Genomic DNA, 20176 nt, shown 5'->3' on the forward strand with positions numbered 1-20176 from the left:
TAAATAGAGATTCAGGCACTGGTCTGTTGTTGATCTACCAGTCCTGAATCCATATTGAAGATCTGAGATTATGTGATGTTCTTCCGCCCAGTCTAACAAACGGTTTAAAATTACTCTACCCAGGACTTTCGCCGTCACATCAATTAAAGATATGGGGTGGTAGCACTGCGGGTCGTCCTTTTTGCCTTTTTTAAAAATTGGCACTATTATTGCCGATGTCCATGATCGTGGCATGCCTACGGCAATGGCTACATTAATTACTCGTGTCAGTATAGGAGCCCATAATTCTATCTTGTTTTAAAAAAGATCTGGGGGAATCCCATCTGGACCTGGTGCTTTATTGTGTGTTAGCCCCTGAATACCCACTGTAACTTCTTCAAGGGTAAATTCAGTGGCTGCCCGCCAAGGGCACAGCTCCTCTACCTGCGGGTTCTCAATTAAGTAATTATGTAAGCTTTTAAAGTGATTAAACCAATGCTCGGGGAGAATAGATGTACCAACTACCGGGGCTGCAATGTCCTGAAAACAGGGATTATTTATAATTGTCCAGAAGGCACTTATGTCCCTCCTGTCTGCTGCTTCCCTTAAATCTCCCCAGGTTTGGACAAGGCTCATCCTTTTGCATTTTCATCATGCTTTAATTATACATTATTTGTACAATTAACATTTTGCCATGCAAGCATAAAAAACATTTTCAATGCAGCAGTATGAAAGAAGAAACACTGTCCTACAATTATGCTACTGCTGTAATGGGGCAAATCCAGTATAAATCCTAATACAAATCCATGAATCCCTTTATCAAACATCCATGGGGTACCTGAAACAACAGTTTACACTCCTGTGAACACGGCCTCAGTCTCCTTAATGGCAGAAGGAAGCTCACAGCTAGTAGAGCTATAGGAATATCTGTTTTTTCTAAATAAAACGACTTCATCACTAATTATTATTTTTTAAGTGCTTTGTGTTTATTTTTATAGTTTATCAAAGTTTCACAATAACATAACACATACAGGAATGGCATGATATCAAATCAGAAGAAAAAATATGAATCAAGAAAGAACCATCAAACATATATAGGTATAGTAAATCATAAACAGTTAGAATTGCAAATGAGAAACAAAAAGAAAATCTATGCTATTGTTTCATATTGTGATGTCACAACCAGGTAAAAGATCCAATAAACCCTCTTAACTGGTTTCCATATTCTTCTGGGCTTATAATAACAGGGATGTTATTCAATTATTGCAAGCTCCAAGCCACATAGAATATAAACTCCAGCCACCAAGACAAAGAAACTGGAGCCTCCTTTTGCTACCAGGCATGACCAATTGCTAATCTAGCAGAAGTCACTGTAAACAAAATAGTTTTGGTATTTGGGATAATATTCATCTTACAAAGTTGAATTATCAATACAAATACTTTTTTACCAAAACTATGATTGTACCACACATTGCAAAAATATTTACAGCATCGCCAGAAGGTTCATCAAAATGAAAGCAAACCTATGCTTTCCACAGACCCCATTTGTATAGGTTAAATGTTGTAAAGTGCAAATCATTTAGGGGCAGATTTACAAGCCCCTTGCGAGACATTTACGCAGCCGTTGCGTCACTTCTGTGACGCAGCGGTGGCGTAAACCATGCGCCATGTTGCGCCTTATTTACAACGTGAAGCATCTAAGGAGATGCGTCACGTTGTAAAGCCCTGCGCTACATTAAACCTGCGTCAGGTTTAATGTATGCAGGGTAGGCGTTCCTTCGGAACAAGCCTCGGAAAAGTGACGCAGTGAAATCTACAAGATTTCACTGAGTCACTTTTCCGACGCTGCTGCATCAAAACCCTGCGCCTGCTTGAAGCAGGCATAAGGCACGACGCAGCATGTTAGGTATGGGTAGCCCCTAAGCATTGCTGGAGTTGCGTCGTGCTTGCGACACGACTCCAGCAATGCGCCGCCCTTACGCCATCAGACGCGTCTCCCATCTGTTTATCATTGCGCCACGATGCGCTGCATTGTAAATGCGGCGCATCTGTGGTGGCGCAAGGGTAAACTTGCGTGACGCATCTTTCCTGGCGCATCCCTGCTGATTTGCAGGGATGCGCCAGGAAACATAAATCTGCCCCTTCAGATCTTAAAAGAATGCGCCGGGAGACATTAAAGGTGTTCTGAGCCAACGTATTGGTGTACCGTGTCTCTGACTCAGACACATTGCACTGCAAGCTACTAGACCACTTGGCAGCAAGTACCTCCAATTTATCACTCACATTCCTCTGATATCCCTAATCAAATAAAAATAATCTATAAAGCCACGTTTCTTGAACTTTATGAAACTCTCGAGGAATTCAATGTGGTTCATGGTATTATCACTATCGGGAAGTCGCTGTACAAATTGTCTTAATTGTAGGTAACAGAATGCCCCAATTTTGGGGAGCCTGTAATCCCACGTCATATCCTGAAAAGATAGAAAGGTTCTATTCATAAATAATTCACCCGAACATTGCTATTCACCAACATTTAAAAAAGCTGTCTTAGAAAGAAGGTGGGATGTTAGGATTGTTACCAAACAAGCTATATGGATGAACTTGGGGTAGTGACAGGCCGATCGTATAGCCTGCCAAACCTTATGACGGACTGATAATGTCTTAAAATGTGTATGCTTGAAATAAGCAGTATCAATCAGTCCTTGATTTGGCTTAATCATTATTGGACCAATGGGACCACCACTGTAGAAAGCCAAAACATAAAATCTGGTAAATAATAATTCAATAAGAGCGGGAGCGTAACCACCCACCTCCCTAGATAGCAGATGGCAGTTTTTTTTATAAGCCCAGATGAATTTTTGCCAGATACTTTCAACTTTATTTTTTTTAAAAACCTCTTACATATGTATAAAAGAATAGACCTAAATAAATATAAATAATGTGGCAATATAATCATCTTAATGATGTTACCTCTCCCAATCTGACCAAGATGAGGCCTAAGTAATTTTTTAAATAAAGAAAGAGATTCAGTGTAAAGTGTTTCATTATTCAAGGATGCAATAGCTCCTATATTGAGCGATAATTGAATGCCAAAATACTTGGCTTAAGTTACTTACTGAGGGTCCTCCTTATTAGATTCCTTATTAAAGATGATATCCGTTTTATAGATATTTAATTTGTAGCCTGAGACTTGCCCAGATGCCATAGCTTCATCGTCTGTTGCTCGCAATGCTGTGACCGGAGATGATGCAAGCACAGAAATATCATTGGCAAAAGTTAGCATCTTGACCATTCAGTTGTGCAACCTCAACAAAGGAATTACGGTTGTCATCTGTAATACCCGAATATAGGGTTCCAGATATAAGGCAAATAAGATCGGGAAAAGACGACAACCTTACGCATTCCTTGACCTATCTGAATGGACTCAGAGAGCATTCCCATGTGTGAATTCTCTAGCTGTCAAAGATGAATATAAGGCCTGCTCCTTGTTACAAAGTCTGGGCCCAGTCCCATCTCTGACATAACCATCCACAGGTACCACCAGGAGTCTCTGTTGAATGCTTTTTCAGCATCCACCAGGTTCATCCCGGTGGAACCATTTAATTCCCTCGCCACATCCAAAGCAAAGATGGCAAAATTGACATGGGTGGTAGTGTACCATGGAGGAACGAATCTGTGTTGCATTGCATCTATTAATGAGGTTATCACAGCTGTGAGTCTAGAAGACAGAACCCGGGTAGAGAATTTATAATCACAATTTATCAGATAAATAGGGTGACATGTGCCACAATTTAGAGGGTCCTTATTGTTTTTCACAAATATGGAAATATAAATTTGCCCCCAAGATGATGGAACTGATGTTAAATGAAGCGTGGAGGAGACATTCACTGATATGTAACATGCAATATAAGATGTGTATAGTGGAGTGGAAGTCTTAATCTGAATTGCTAGATTCCAATGAAAGTAGATATGTGCGAAGGGACTCCCAAATATCACTCGGCCGAGCCGTAGGGGGGCTGTTTTTGTACATAGTCAATTGTAATTTTGTCACAATAGGACATAGATTTTAACCCCTTCAGTGCCCATGACGAGCTGGACTCGTCATGGGCTGCGGTGGCGCTGTGCCCATGACGAGTCCAGCTCGTCATGAACTCCGCCCGCTAATGGAAGGCGCGGCACTGGGCGGGGAAAGGGGCGGGCATGCAAGGGGTTAAGCCAGGCCTTGTCCGTTGATGGTCGCTTGCTACTCTAGTGTAAGGTGATTTCCCGTTTAGCCAGTAAAAGTGCTATGGAAATAAATCTGCGGATGAATTTAGGGAGACCATGCATGTTCCCAAGCACCACCATTGCAGGGTCAAGAGAGGAGGGAGAAAACAGAAGTCCTATAACCGCTAGGTTATAACCAGGTGAGATGTGCAAAATCGCCATCAGTTGCCAAGCATTTGGGACAATGGGAAGGGTGATTAAAATTGATTTTTAAGTTGTGGATTTCAGTATATTTATTTCTTAATACAAGTGGTGTTTTTTGTTGCTCTAAATTAACCATGTGCACCTTCCTATAAGGAAGCCCCTGCTGCTTGTGCCAAGCTTCCAAGTAATAAGCTGAGATTCTAAACAAGTCCCTACTTTTACTTCTAGGTTCTAAATTGACTGTGTTGGAGCTAAGCTACAGTTTAAATCAAGACAGAGACCTCTCCCCATCAGACTATCAATCTGGTATCCTGCAGGTGCCCTTCTGCATGCAACCATTACAAGCCAGTACCCATCTCCCATAGATTACATGTCAGGAATTTAAGTGATTTTGGGGCATATCAACAAGGGCTTTATCTCTGTTTTTTTGGCTTTAAAAGCCAAAAAAGCAGAGATAAAACTAGCGCCCTATCAACAACAGGGTGCTAACACGCAAATTTGCATGTTAGCACCCTTTTACTCTACGCTTCCCCTTGCATCTCTAATGAGATGCAAAAGGGGCGTTCCTTAGTAAAATAATAGGAGAAATGTCGCTAAGCGACATTTCTCCTATTATCAAGAATGTCGCTAACCCTGTTAGAGACAAAAAAAGCAGCGCTAACCGCGGTTAACGCTGCTTTTTTACATCTGCTAATTTTCAGACTTAGCCATGATATCCTATGGAAGGAGGATATCATGGCTAAGTTTGCCTGTCCCTATCAACAAGGTAACGTGAGATTATCGCTGGGTTTCCAGCGATAATCTCACGTTAGCCTGTTAGCGTGTAGATTTTTATCGCTATTGAGATAAGCGTTGCTAATAGCACGCTATCTCAGCGATAAAAATTCACGCTAGCCGGCGATAATTATCCTCACGCTAAGAGCGCTGAGCGATAATTATCGCCGGTTGTTGTTGATATGCCCCTAAGACTCCTTATAGTGGTACTATTGCAAACACAGAGAAATAAAGACTGCATTTTATCTCCAGCTTTAACACCTAAAATCTACTCTCATACCCAAGGAGGGGCTCTGCACAGTGGGGGTCTCAGTGTTGGAAATAGACTTCTCTGCCATGAGTTGCTTCTCATTGCAGAATCATACATCTGATAATCTAACAGATTGGGTGAATGATGTAAAGAGGTAACATGACATTCTTCATAACTGACTGTTCCGTCACCAAATGGCTGTAGTGTTTGTTGGCGTAAAATATTATTTGCACCTTCAACAAGCAATACATGTAAGGGGATGAAGCAGCAGCCTGTAAAAATTGTTTCATGACATGGACTATGGCAGGAAGCTAACACATTCTCTACACAAGACCTAACACATGGGGTAGATATTTCCCCGTTGTTGCCTTTTCACTTTGAAACCTCCTATCAATCACCAATTCTGAAATGCCCAGAAAACTAATTTGTTAGGAATATTTATTCTTAGTAACAATCAGCACGTTTGCCTTATCAGTCTTTAACAATATAAAATGTATTTTTTAATTGTTCCATGGATTACTGTTTTATTTGTATTTTGTGTAGATCATGTTGTGTGCGAGGAGGAGTTCAAGTATGCCATGCTTGCCTTAAACTGCATTTGTCCTGCAACTTCTACTCTCATCACCCTTCTGGTCCATACATCAAGAGGACAGTAAGTTTCTGACTATCAAAGCTGTATCTTTTGGGAGGAATGTGTTATTGTGGGAGCAGATCAAATGTTTACTATGAGGTTGCCTTGACATTGTCAAAATCATTGTTATGAAGAGGTCACATAGTTTCAACTGAGTCCCTCTTACAAGGACTCCACAGACAACATTATCATGTACAATGTTTTTTAATTCTACTTTAAATTCACCCTCATCCTATCACTTGAATATTGAAATAACAAGGAAAAATATTGTCATGGATCACTCTTCTGAAACATCATCTACGCCTCGCATTGTAATGTCACTGATATTAGAAGGCATTGATTTGACATTTGTTTAGGAAATTGCACAATCGATGTACAATTTACTTATTCCAATCAAGCTTCTTAGAAGTCGGTAGAACATGTTCAATAGCTTTCAGCAAGGTGCATGGGCTATTGAAAATTAGAAGCTTCTGCATGTCTGTAACATTCACAATATTGCAGAAATTTAACATAGTCAGCAAAGTGGAGCAGCACAGTCATAGCTGAGCTCATCAGTGATAGAAGCCTGGCTAGAATCAGGGGATTAAAGCAACATCTACTTCAATACTGACTCTAAGGCAGTGTTTAGACATGCTATCATAGGCAGATGTACTTGCTAAAAACAACCCAGAGGCCTCAGAATTGTTATGTATGATAAAGGTCGATATTTAAAGAGGAGGCAAAGTATGTCAAATTGTTGATGAAATTGAGTATTGCATTTATTACTGGGTATGCAATATAGAGATTAGAGAGAGAGAGACAATGTTTTCTTTGGGGAGGGGGGGGGACTCTCCAGTGCTACCTGACTGACATCCTGCAGCAGACCCAAAAGAAATTGTGCACACTCACATAATTGTTCAGGAAATTGGTATTTTGATAAATGATTTTATTGGTACTTTTTGATCAAGTTAATTCAGTTAATATCTACTGCATATATTCCCTAACAATGACAGGGTTGTATTAGACAAATCATAGTTCTACTCAGCTCAGGTTGACATAGGGTGGCTTAGCTGGTGGCTCCATTAATCTCTAATTCATCGCATTTGCAGACATGAATCTGAAGACCATGCAAATCTAATCCTGGTGGGATATAGACAAATGTCTGGTGTCACTGAGATAAATGTGCTGAAATTTGAAAGATTTCTACACATGTCTTCCATTTTACCCTGGTGTTGTGGACTTGTACCTCTACACACCACAAGTTCTTTGAATCTTTGTACAAAACTATGGTTAAGCTGTGTCTATCAATAACAGGTGTTATACGGGTCCTACTAGAAATTGTACTACTGTGTATTGCGAGAACAGAACTGAGTCCATATACACCATCAGAAACTGTTAGCCCAATTCCTAGCAAGCTCATAGTGCCTCTCCCGAAACCCTAACTCTTCACTGGGGAAAGGTGATTTTGGTAACCTCAAACAATACACTCTCATTCCCAAGGCTATCATGGAAGCAGATCTTATCCCCTTTGTTACTCACTAATGCATGCCCTTGGTAAAACACAGGAAGAATATCAATAAAGTTTTATTAAATATATTTATTGAAACAATCATAATCTTGCATAGAAAGAGTGTGCTGTGATTATTAGGCAGATAAAACAAAGCAAAGTTACCAGCGTTAGGAACATGGTGAAAAGAATAAACAGTATAATAATGGCGGTCTTATTTCAATATATCTATATTACTACCTAACACTACCCCGATTCTGGGAGCACAGTGGGTGTACCCTCTGCCCGACCTCTTACAATAGCCTGAGACCCCATACCTGAGTGACTTGGTCTGGAGTTGGATTGGCAATCCCTCTCTGCAGGATCAGCATGGAAGATCAGCATCGGCAGAGCTGCATGTCAAACACAACATTCCTCTTAGGACCATTGTGGCTGGAGTGCCCCCTCTGACCCACAAAGGGAGAATGCTCTGTTTATACAATAAAACCAGTGCGTTAGAGATACAGCTCTGTTGCAAAGATGTGTCTAGTCGTTAGAAGCAGTCTCCGAGCAGACAATAAAGCACTAGGATATCTCGTTCAATGTTCCTAGCCTTGAACAAAGAGTACAGAGTAGCAGGAAAGTCTTTCTAAAAACAAGCAGCATGAGTAATGTTGCATTAGAATCATATTGTGAAAATAAAATATGTAAAAGGTAACCGGGCTAAGACGAAGTCTGCTAAAATGTGCAAAATATTAAACTAAAAGGAGACCCAAAGTGGGTCCATGAGGGCATCACTACCAAGGCTCCTTAAAAGAAGACGCATTCAACTTAAAAACTTAAATTAAGTTTATGTTTAATCATATGCATATCATACCATCGGGTAGAGTAGACAAACATATCACATAACTTGCACAGTGTTTTGGGAACAACTTTTGATTTGTGGAGAGTTGAGGTGGAAGAATAAGGCACCTAGCGGAATTTAGTGCTGGTGGTGCCCCATGCGACAATGTTTGTTCTCGCCCCCCAATGACCTCCTTCTCCGCAGATAAACTCACCACCACCCTTTAACAGTGTCCTTAAGTCTCCATAAACACTCTCTCTCACATGCATTTCTTTTGTTTTAAAGTGCCAGTCATACCTGTGTAGGATGTAAGAACACTTTGCATCACACACTACACAGATACCATGAATCATATAGGTGTAAATCAGTGTAGAAGGAATGTAATATAAGCCAGAGGGCTACAAGGTATATGAGTCACATGTCATGCATAGTGGTAGATAGTATAGTTTGATTGTTTGGTCTGGAGAAACATAAACCCAGAATGTAAAATGTAACACCATGGTTGGGGGTTGTCTGTACTAATAGGAGTTCATTTCTACCCAAATTAACCCTTTTCACACCATTAAGAAATACTGGGGGGAAAGCAGTTTACATGCAGCTCTTTGATGACAGTTATTAGCTAACTGTTCTATATTAGGTTTTTCCCTATATACTGCAAGTAACAAAAGGATCTCTCTTATAAAAGCAGTAACCCACTGAACTGGCTACATTATATTTCCATTGTGGTCTGCATGGTACACATGCTTTGCAGAAGGTATACTAACCTTGCCTGTGCTACCTTAGATGAGTTAAAACTGCCACGAGACAAATCTCTGATCTCTCTCCAGCAGTTTCATTAATCACCAGAGTTATCTTGGCATTTTTATTGTTGCCTGACAGTTGCTGGAGGCAAGAAACATAAAAGTAGGTGCTTTTAAAATTATTATATACTTGAAAACAAGGTGTCTCCCAAGGTCAGCGCATGCTGCAGTGGCACTGGTCGCACCGGCCTAGGGCTGGCCCTGTTCTGCACCCCCAGGGTATTTGGAGAAGATGCCACTGATGCTTGCACAGCTCCTTCTGCAATACAGATTGAGCTGAAGCACATATAGCACTAGCGTACTCCTAAGTGGTCATTCTCTGAATTTCATGAGGGCGTGACCCCATCCAAATGAGGGTAACCATTTGCCTCTGCACAAACTCCATGTTATTCATGCAGGTGCAGCGGAAAATCAATAGTCAGAAGGGGAATAGACGATACACTATAAACTGATGGAGCACAGTCAGTGCACTACCTGAGGGTGACCCATGAAAGCGGGGAACGGGGGGAAAGAGTCCCATGGACCCCTTAAACATTCCTTTCAAGCATGTTTAGTCACTCATTGCACCTGCCTGCAGATTAAACACTATTCTCCTTTTAAAACAGGTCAGATGCTACTTGGAAAGTGAAAGGGACACTGGCTCCTTGAAAGAGCCAGACAGCCTTTCAATAGTGCGCTGACCCACGGCAGGTGCAAGTACACGTCTGCCATGGGGGCAGCTCATTATCAGTAATATGGTGCACCATCACTGTTTGTGCAAATAGGGACAGTGTACCCAAACTTTACTATGCCCCCTGGTTTCAAGATGGAATTGGAACCACGGGTTGCCATGAATCCTTGAATGCAGCTGCATTCAAACTACCCCTCTTCTATGTCCCCTTCCCTTTCCTGTTCATCAATACTTCTCTAGTTTGCTGTAAATCGTTGATGATTCCCCATGACTCTATTCAATTTCTTGAGTCTAGTTCTTCAGAACCTTAATGCCACTTTCCCCAGTAGCTTGGCTTCGCAAGCAGACCTCACCTTCCTTAAGACTAATCACATATGTCCTATGATTATTAGTGGGATTGGAGGATGGACCACCTGCTTACTTTTGGAAAAGTAGATATGGTCCTCTATTTTCACTGTGTTTACTCCTTGTCAGACTTCCAACCACCACTTCCAGAGTTTTGGGGATGAAATGCAATCATCCCATGTGATCAAATATAGGGATGTATTGGAAGTTAAATTCCAAAAATGAGTTGATTTTTATTTGGTGACCAGTGTCCGGATTGGTGTAGCCTCATGAAAGCTTGACAGATAGTAATGACCATGGGCTGAAAAACCCCTACACAGAAGCGATGGACTCGCAAACAATGATCCCAGCAGTTTCACCTTTAGCAGTCATTAACCTCACGGACATGCAGTTGAGTTCCAAGGAGGAGAAGATTTTGGCTCTTGGCCTTTCATTCTGTCCAGCGGACAACTTTAATTATGCGCAAACTCGCGTAGACATCTTTAAATTTACACGCAAATTAAAGCTACGTAAATTTTTCGAACTGAACAGAAATAAAATGGTCACCACATTGAGTGAAAACATCTCCTCAAGCCCTCCAGTAGGAACTGTGGGGGATTTCAATCTCCTTTGTGACCTGCAGCAGCTTCATGAGGAGGGTCGGATTCAGGGTTCATCACAATGTGATCCTCTGCCTGTTACTAACAAACCAGGTGTGACTCCGTTTAAACCCAAGTCCACTTTCAATCCCATCATGGTTCATGATAATATAGAAATCTTTAATGAAAGAGTAACCTGCCAATTGAAATCACTGCATAAATCAGTCAACAGTGCTCGGCAGGCCCAACAACATTGAAATCATGGATACGGACAACTCATGAAGAAGATTCAAAAAGATGACAATATCATCGTCCACCAATCGGACAAAGGAGGTAATGTGGTGCTATGGCCAAGACAATTGTATGTGGAAGAGGCCCTATTACATCTAAATGACAGAGCTTGCTACAAAAGAACAGAGTGGAAGGTGGCTAAAGCCGCTTGGAACGACTTCTACAATATGCTGTTGGCTTGGAAGAGTGCGGGCCTCCTCAGCATTGAGAAATTGAAGTTTTTAAAGGTCAATCACCCGATCATGCCGGTTTTCTACCTGATCCCCAAAATACATAAAAATGCAGCCAAACCGCCGGGAAGACCAATCATCTCGGCCAGGGGGAGTATTTTGGAAAAGACCTCATTGTACATTGATTTTTTCTTGCAGAAATATGTGAGGGGATTACCTTTCTATATACAGGATACAAACGACTTTCTGAGAAAAATCAGTGGCATCAAGTGGCAGGAGAATTTCTGGCTGATCACATTGGATGTAACCGCCCTTTATACCAGTATACATCACCAAGATGGGATTAAGGCGGTGGAACACTTTCTCAAGACTGAACCGATCTACATGATGGACCATTGCAAAATGATATTAACTATGATTAACATCTGCCTCAACAATAACTATTTTCTGTTTCAGAATGTTGTATTCCAGCAACTGAGAGGCGTGGCAATGGGGGCTTGCTTTTCCCCAAGCTACGCGTGCTTGCACATGGGCATGTGGGAGGAGCAAGTCCTGCATAAGGAATATAGTGTTGTCATGGCTAATAACATCGTTGCTATATTGATGATCTCTTCGTGGTCTGGAAGGGTTCCAAAACTTCAGCCTGTGACTTTATTCAAGCCATCAGCATGAATCAGCTCAATTTACAGTTTACAGCTGTGTTAAGTCAGAGCCAAGTTAACTTTCTTGATGTGGAGGTCTTTATCTCTGAAGGAAGACTCCTCACCAAGCTATATCGAAAAGAAACTGCAGGCAACACTGTGTTGCATGCACTTAGCCACCATCCTGACCATCTTATACGCAGCATCCCTTATGGGGAGATGCTGTGCATAAAACGGATTTGTAGCACAGATGAAGAGTGCAGGGTTGCTCAGGAACAGAGCAAGCTTAGGTTTCTTGCCAGGGGATATTCCCCTACCATTCTCGACAAGGCAATATCCCGGACTAGGGCTCTAGTCAGGGACCAAATCCTAGGTATCAACACCACAGATACGAGCCATGAGAGCATCCCTAGTCCTACTTCTGTCCAGGATGACACATCTAGACTGATTGTAACCTACAGTCGCCAGCATAATAACTTGCGTAAAATTGTAAAGAAAAATTGGTCATTGATCCAACAAGACCCGGTGATTGGCAATAGCATAGCGAAGAATCCTGCCATCACTTTTCGCAAGGCACGCTCTATGAGCAATATGCTGGTCAAGAGTAGTCCGGAGCTCAAGAGCAATGCAAGTAATTGGCTGCAGGCCAGCAAGGGCTTTATTAAATGCTCTACTTGTAAGGCTTGTACCTTGGGCAAAAGCACGTCCAATTACACCTCTCCATTTTCAGACATTCCCTGTAAAATATCCAAAAAACTCACTTGCAAGACAGATTTTGCAGTGTATGTGCTGGAGTGCACGTGTGGCCTGCAATATGTTGGGAGTACCAAATTGCAGGCACACAAGCGTATACTCCAGCACATGAGAGCCATCATTAACCATGATGCGTCTTATCCAGTAGCCAGGCACTTTGGTGAAAAGCACAACAGTAACCTTGAGAACCTCAGCTACTTTGTCATCGATACAATACCTCCACTGAGGCGCGGTGGTGACAGGGAAGCAATGCTTAGGAGATTGGAGACTAGGTACATTCTTGAGCTAGACTCGAAGGCACCCAATGGTTTAAATTCGAGTGAGGACTTCTATACCTGGCTGTAATAGCCCGTATTTGCTGTCTTTCGCTGACGTACTCTGAGTTACCCATTCTTAATACATTGTTCGGCAGCTTCCAATATTTATTCAACCTCGGTTTTCCTCCTGAGTATATAGATTATCATGACAGCTTTATCCATCTAGCTGTTATGTATTTCACAAATTTGTTGTTAATTTGTTGTTATTTTTCTTTCTTATGTCCCCTCCTCTATATTCATCAGCACTTTCACAAGGAATAACTTTGCATATATGTATTTTTTAGATTGATCAGACCATCACTTTGCGCATTCTCTTTTATGCATGGGTTTTCAAAATTGTTTTTCTTATGTCTTGATTGATTGGAGGCAAGATTATGATTGAGTTTAACCGGATTGATCCAGTTATTATTAGCTTTGGCTTTTTCTGTGTAGGCATTGGTTACCAGGGAGTTCTCTGGTGTAACCGATATAAGCTACAAATTTTAGATCGATTTATCAGATCGAATTGTGCTGCATAGTATGTCTCATCAATCATGAAATTTTAAATTTCTTTGGCCAGCACAAACACATGCATTGCTACAATCACCTGTCGATGACCGATGCAGTCCAGCCATCTCTCTGTCAGTACCAATGCTCTCTTTCAATCAATAATGCTCTACACATGTACTCAAGCAATCAACCACACATTAGCATGCAGTTATTTCTCTTTTTTAACCAAATAAGGTAGTTCTGGAAAGAATTCTTTTTTTTCTTCTTTTTTGTTTTTTAATCTTTTTGTGCTTATTATACTATTTTGTAATTTTTTTGGTGTTTTTTGAAAAAGGCAAAAAACAACAGACAAAACTTTTAACTTTTGAAATTATTTAGTCATTCCAACAGAATTAAAAAATTGCAGCAATGGTTTCTTTGGGCAAAACAAACAGCGCCAACTGACTGCTCCCCATAACACACAATTGCCTTGCATTTCATGCAATGCTGTTCTAGGGTCGCAAACTCTAAACGAATGTCTGGACCACGAGATGCAGAGCTTGAGGCTTCAGAAGTGTTGGGACCAGCTCCCTGGTCACTTTGCTGTGTGGCTTCTTGAGCAAGTCGCAGTTGTTCCCGTGCGAGATGTCTTGGATGTAGTTTTTTGCAAATGTTTATACATACTTGAAGTCCCACACAAATATTTCTTGTCACTGCCTCTCGAAATAATCCTGGGACAAAGTGTGCAGCTCACCTTTCAAGCATTTACCTTTTTTCCACCATCTGGGATGGTAAAAAACCTTCCATACAATAGACTCCGGTCTTTTCTTGGGAGGTGGATCCAAGACTTCATCATCAGAAGGATGGTCTATTTGTGGATATGAGGAAGCCATTGTGAAACTTTTCCAGCAAACACCAAAGAAATTGTCAATTTGGCTCCCAAAAACACAACAGGTGTCTATCCTCTGATGTTGCAGAGAGAATTACTAAAATGGGTGGGGTCCTTCAACTCTTAAAATGGGAAATCTTAAGAACCAATCAAATGCTTTCTTTTAAAATCACATGAGAATCGCGCACCCAGCGCGCAACCAGCGCGCACCCGGCGCGACTTCACGAAAATATATTTAACAATAATATTTTAATACCAGTACAAATATAATATTTTTATAAATAGTTTAGATAATCTCTTTCTCTCATATATACATTAAAGTTATATACATATAGTTTTCAAACTTAATTATTTTTTACGGGAGTCGCGCACCCGAAGCGATCCAGCACATATATGACGTCATGCGGGTACCAGTACCACGCACTCGTCGCATACCAAATGCGCACATGACGCGATCCCATACGTATATCATGTTACGCGGGGCCAGGCGCCGCGCACCCGTCGCATACCAAACGACATCCTTCTCGACTCTACCAATATGGCCGATTGAATCCGCGCATCCACCGGGATAGGTAGACGATGGGTACGCAACTCCACTATTTATGTAAATATAAATATCTTTTAAAAGACATAAGACATTACATATTTAAAATAAGAGGAAAAATAAGAGAAATAATTATAGGATATTACAGTTACAAAATGTAATTTTTAAAAAACTAACAATTTTCAGAGAAAAAGATAGGTATTATAAATATTATACCTACAAATTAGCATTTTAAAAACATTTGAAATTCACTGAAAAAACTGAAGGTTTCAGGGCCGTTATAGTTAGAAATTAACATTTAAAAAACCTTTGAAATTCACTGAAAAAAACCATAGGTTTCAGGGACGTTATAGTTAGAAATTAGCATTTAAAAAACCTTAGAAATTCACTGAAAAACCACAGGTTTCAGGGATGTTATAATTAGTTGGAGATTTCACTCGTACAAAACCAGAGAAATTCAGCCGTTATAGTTAGTTCAGCTAACTATAACTCGCGCCCCCGCAATGCACTGCTGATGATGTCACATATTACATCATTCATGACATGGTCAGTGACATCACTGATGACATCTCAAATGACATCACTGATGACATCACTGATGACATCATCCACGTGATCATCTGATGCACCTCCTCACACCCTTATATAACCTTTGATATACCCCCTCTGAAATACAGAGTACCATTTTCGAAACCATAGACATACCAATAAGAGTTAGTTCAAACCCACTCACTAATTCCTAGGTCTAAACACACATCCACTCATTCACCCATACAGTCACTCATACATGCAGTCAACCATCAATACGGCACTATCATATGCACTCACATATCTATACAGACACTCACACACCACCAATCATCCATAGAGTTACTCACACACCTAGTCAGTCATGCAAAGAATCAATTACACTCCCATATACTCACCTCTACAGTTATACACACTCTACCTCACATATTCAAACATATACTAACACATACTTATACTCTTATACAATAACTAATACAAGCACACACACATCCATACAGCCACTCTCACAATCACTAACTCTCACATATAGTCCTTTATATACTCCAACACTCACATATACTGCCTTTCACATATGCAGTTACTCACACATGCACCACTGAGGCATTCATTTACTCACCAACACACCCATACACACACTCACCCACCCATACGGCCCTTCACAGATGCACTCTTGAGCCCATACACCCAGTGAATCACCCACTCACACATCTATGCACAGAGTCATGACCCCTCACCCACCCACACAGACACTCAGGCACCCATACAGATACTCAGACAACCAATGAATAACCCATATAGACCTTCATTTAGCTACTCACCAACCCATGCAACCGCTTACACACCAACTAACAAACTGAACTGTGTGAATGTCTGTATCAGTCACTGACCCATGCATTCAGTAAGACACATTTAATCACTCACGTATATAGTCAGTCATGCACCTACTAAATCATCCATTCAGACACTTATACACCCACTCATTCTTCAACACACCTTGGCCTATATATATATATAAAACATATTTAAACTTTACAGAAACACACAGTCACTGAATGATGTCATCAGTGATGTCTTCAGTGATGTCATTTGAGATATCATCAGTGATGTCACTGACCATGTCATGAATGATGTAATATGTGACGTCATCAGCAGTGTATTGCGGGGGCGTGAGTTATAGTTAGCTGAACTAACTATAGCGGCTGAATTTCTCTGGTTTTGTACGAGTGCAATGTCCAACTAAATATAATGTCCCTGAAACCTGTGGTTTTTTCAGTGAATATATATATATATATATATATATATATATATATATATATATATATATATATATATATATATATATATATATATATATATATATATATATATATATATATATATATACATACATATATATTCATAATGAGTCTGTTGTTGTTTAGCCAGGAACTTCAAATACTTTCACAGCATCAATTCCACTCAGCTCAGGAAACAGAACACGGCACGTCTAACTTGATGTTCAAACCGGTTTATTTTTACATTAAATTCATTACACCAGGTGCATCATAGCAGCGTGGAGTGGCTACATATATATACATTCAATGAAAAAACCAAAGGTTTCACACACGTTATAGTTAGCTGGACATTTTACTCGTAAAAAACCATTGAAATTCCCCCGTTATAGTTAGTTAAGCTAACTATAACTCGCGCGCCCGCAATGCACTGCTGATGACGTCACATATTACATCACTCATGACATGGTCAGTGACACCACTCATGACATCACTGATGACATCTCAAATGACATCACTGATGACATCACTGATTACATCATCCAGTGAATGTGTGTTTTTCTGAAAATTAAATATGTTTTATATATGTATATCTCAAGGTCGATGGAAGAATAAATGGGTATATAAGTGTCTAAATGGATGATTTGTTTTTGAAAAATTGATTGTGTAACTGACTGATTAGGTGTATCATAGTGAATACATGGCTTAGTGAGTAATGTTTAAATATGTATATATCTGTATCAGTCTTTCACTTTGTGTAAAAGTGGCTGCATGGGTTGGTGAGCAGCTACATGAGTGTTTATATAGGTTATTAGTTGGTTTTTTTGGGTATCAGTATAAGTGTCTGATGTCTTTATGGTTCGATGGGGGGTATTACGTAGTGCATAGGTGCATGAATGAGTGACTTACTGTTTGTATGTGTTGAAGATAGTATGTGTGCAGGACTGCATGGGTGGATGAGTGCGTGTATGGGTGTGTTAGTGAGTGAATGACTGTCTCTACAGTGTTTTTATGAGTAACTACATATGTTTTAAACTAGTATATGTGACTATTGGTGTATATAAGTGAGTATATGTGAGAGTGAGAGAATAAGTATGTGTTTCTATAAGTGATTGTTTAAAAGACTAAGTATGTGTAAGTTTTTGTAGAAGTAAGTGTGGTGGTGTGTGTATAACTGTATATGCAAGTAAATGGATGTTTGATTCTTTATTAGCATGAGTGACTATGTGTGTGAGTAACTCTACGGATGAGTGGCATTGTGTAACAGGATGTATAGGTGTATGAGTACATATGATGAGTGAGTACATGTATGAGTGACTGTATAGGACTGTTGGTGAATGAGTGGATGTGTATGTGGATCTTAGAATTACTGAAGAGGTTGTTGTAACTGGTATTGGTATGTCCATTGTTTTGAAAAGTTTAGTCTCTATTTATGAATGTGTGTATCAAAGGTTATATTAGGGTGAGAGGAAGTCTGCCACTCTATCACAAGGATGATGTCATTAGTGATGTCATCAGTGATGTCATTTGAGATGTCATCAGTGATGTCATGAGTGATGTCACTGACCATGTCATGAGTGATGTAATATGTGACGTCATCAGCAGTGCATTGCGGGCGCGCGAGTTATAGTTAGCTTAACTAACTATAACGGGGGAATTTCAATGGTTTTTTACGAGTAAAATGTCCAGCTAACTATAACGTGTGTGAAACCTTTGGTTTTTTCATTGAATTTCTAAGGTTTTTTAAATGCTAATTCCTAACTATAACGTGTGTGAAACCTATGGTTTTTTCATTGAATTAGCAAGGTTTTTTAAATGCTAATTCCTAACTATAACGTGTGTGAAACCTATGGTTTTTTCAGTGAATTTGTACGGTTTTTTAAATGCTAAGTTATGTATTTTTTTCTTTTTTTTTTACATATTTTTTTTTAAAATTTTCTATCCTTTTTTTAAGACTGTGGTTAAATTTTTAAAATTCTATAATATGTTTTTTTAAAAATATTTTATAATACAAAAAGGTAAAATTTATTAGCAATACATTTTTTCCTTTTTTTTTTTTTTTTTTATTACGCGTACCGTAAGCTTACGGTAAGCGTACGGTTTACGCAACGCCCATAATTTTTCTACGCTGTTTGCGTATAGTTACGCAATTTGCGTAGCCGCGCGTACTCCGCGTGGAACGCGTACGCGTGTACGCTACACGCGCACGTTACGCGGAAGTGTCGGGTAGTGACTGTTCTGCGCATGCGCGCAAGCGCGTGTCTTTTTTACGCGCATGCGCACTTTTGCCGTAAGCGTACCGTAAGCGTACCGTAAGCGTACGGTAGGTCATGTGATCATGAAACACAACTTTTGATTGGTTGAAACTACTTTCAGTTCTAGAACTCTCCTACACCACACCCATTCCCCTCATTTCTGCTTGTGATCCCTTAGGAGAAGGAGCTGGGTTGTCTTTGTGATACGATGGCAGACCAGCAGAGCTCTTCTGAGAGTGAGGCTAGCACTAGCAGCACTACCTTGAGGCAGAGAGCGAGGAAACAAAAGACCTCTTATGTATGGGATTCTTTTATTTTTCCTGAAGGCCAGAAAAAGGTAAATGCACCCTTAGTAACTTGCAAGCTGTGTAAGCGTGTACTTTCAAGAGGTAATCCTGACAGGAAGTATTCCTTTGGGAATCATACCATGAAGAGACACCTCAAGGATGTACACAGAAGGACACATGCTCGACTTTTTGGAGGTAACCCTTCAGAAAGTCAACCAAGCACATCCACAGCAGCTCAGCCTGGACCATCATCTGCAGGGCTGACTCCTACTTCTGCAGGTCAGGTGAGCCCTTCATCTGTGGGGGGAGCATCTCCTTTTGCTGGCCCTCTGGAAATTAACCCTCGATTTCTGAGGGTTGATATTCGATGTGCCTCTTGTCATGATCTAATTTGTCATAGGGAGACCAGTGTTTCCCTAGTGGACCTCAAAATAGATCAGCACACTTGTCACAGAGACTAATTTTCCCATTCTTTCTTCCCTCTCTCCCTGCATGAACACAACGGCTCTTTTAAGAGCCAACCTTATCTTTCATCTTTTTTTTATAGATATTTTTAAAAACTTTTTTTTTTTTTTTTTACCGTACGCGTACGGTGCGCGTAATTTTTTTTAAAAAAAAAAACACTAAAAATCAATAATCACATTACAAGGACTTTGAAACACTACAATTATTATTATTGACTTACCATACCCACTCAAAAAAATATTTATTCATTTGTTTTTTTAAAAAAAAATTCCTTTAAAAATGGGTCTAGTTTTCGAAAATTTTCTATATCAATCTGAAAAAAAAGAAAAAAGTATTAATATTTTTTAAACATTTTAAAATACAGTACTCGTATTTACATATTTTTAAAAAAATATTTTTGCCTTATTTTTGCTGTTTTCAGAATATATTGCATTTCACTTTAAATTGTGAAAGCAATTGCATTCATCATTTAACAGCGGGCAAAAAAAAAATAACAATCTCAAAGATTGTATTAAAAAAGCCCAGAATCTCTTCTCACTTAAACTTAA

At 39.9% G+C, this 20176-nt stretch overlaps 1 protein-coding gene across 1 annotated transcript in view; it reads left to right on the plus strand.

Moving 5' to 3' along the window:
- The window catches only part of LOC146833914 (potassium channel subfamily T member 2), a 1568236-nt gene that overhangs the window by 1104080 nt on the left and 443980 nt on the right, over positions 1 to 20176 (plus strand). The window contains exon 15 of the mRNA XM_085599924.1: positions 5957 to 6065. Within this exon, the coding sequence (XP_085456050.1) occupies positions 5957 to 6065 (109 nt within the window). The remainder of the gene's footprint in view (positions 1 to 5956; positions 6066 to 20176) is intronic.

This window comes from Triturus cristatus, chromosome 4_2 (assembly GCF_964204655.1).
Source record: "Triturus cristatus chromosome 4_2, aTriCri1.1, whole genome shotgun sequence".
Lineage (NCBI taxonomy): Eukaryota > Metazoa > Chordata > Amphibia > Caudata > Salamandridae > Triturus > Triturus cristatus.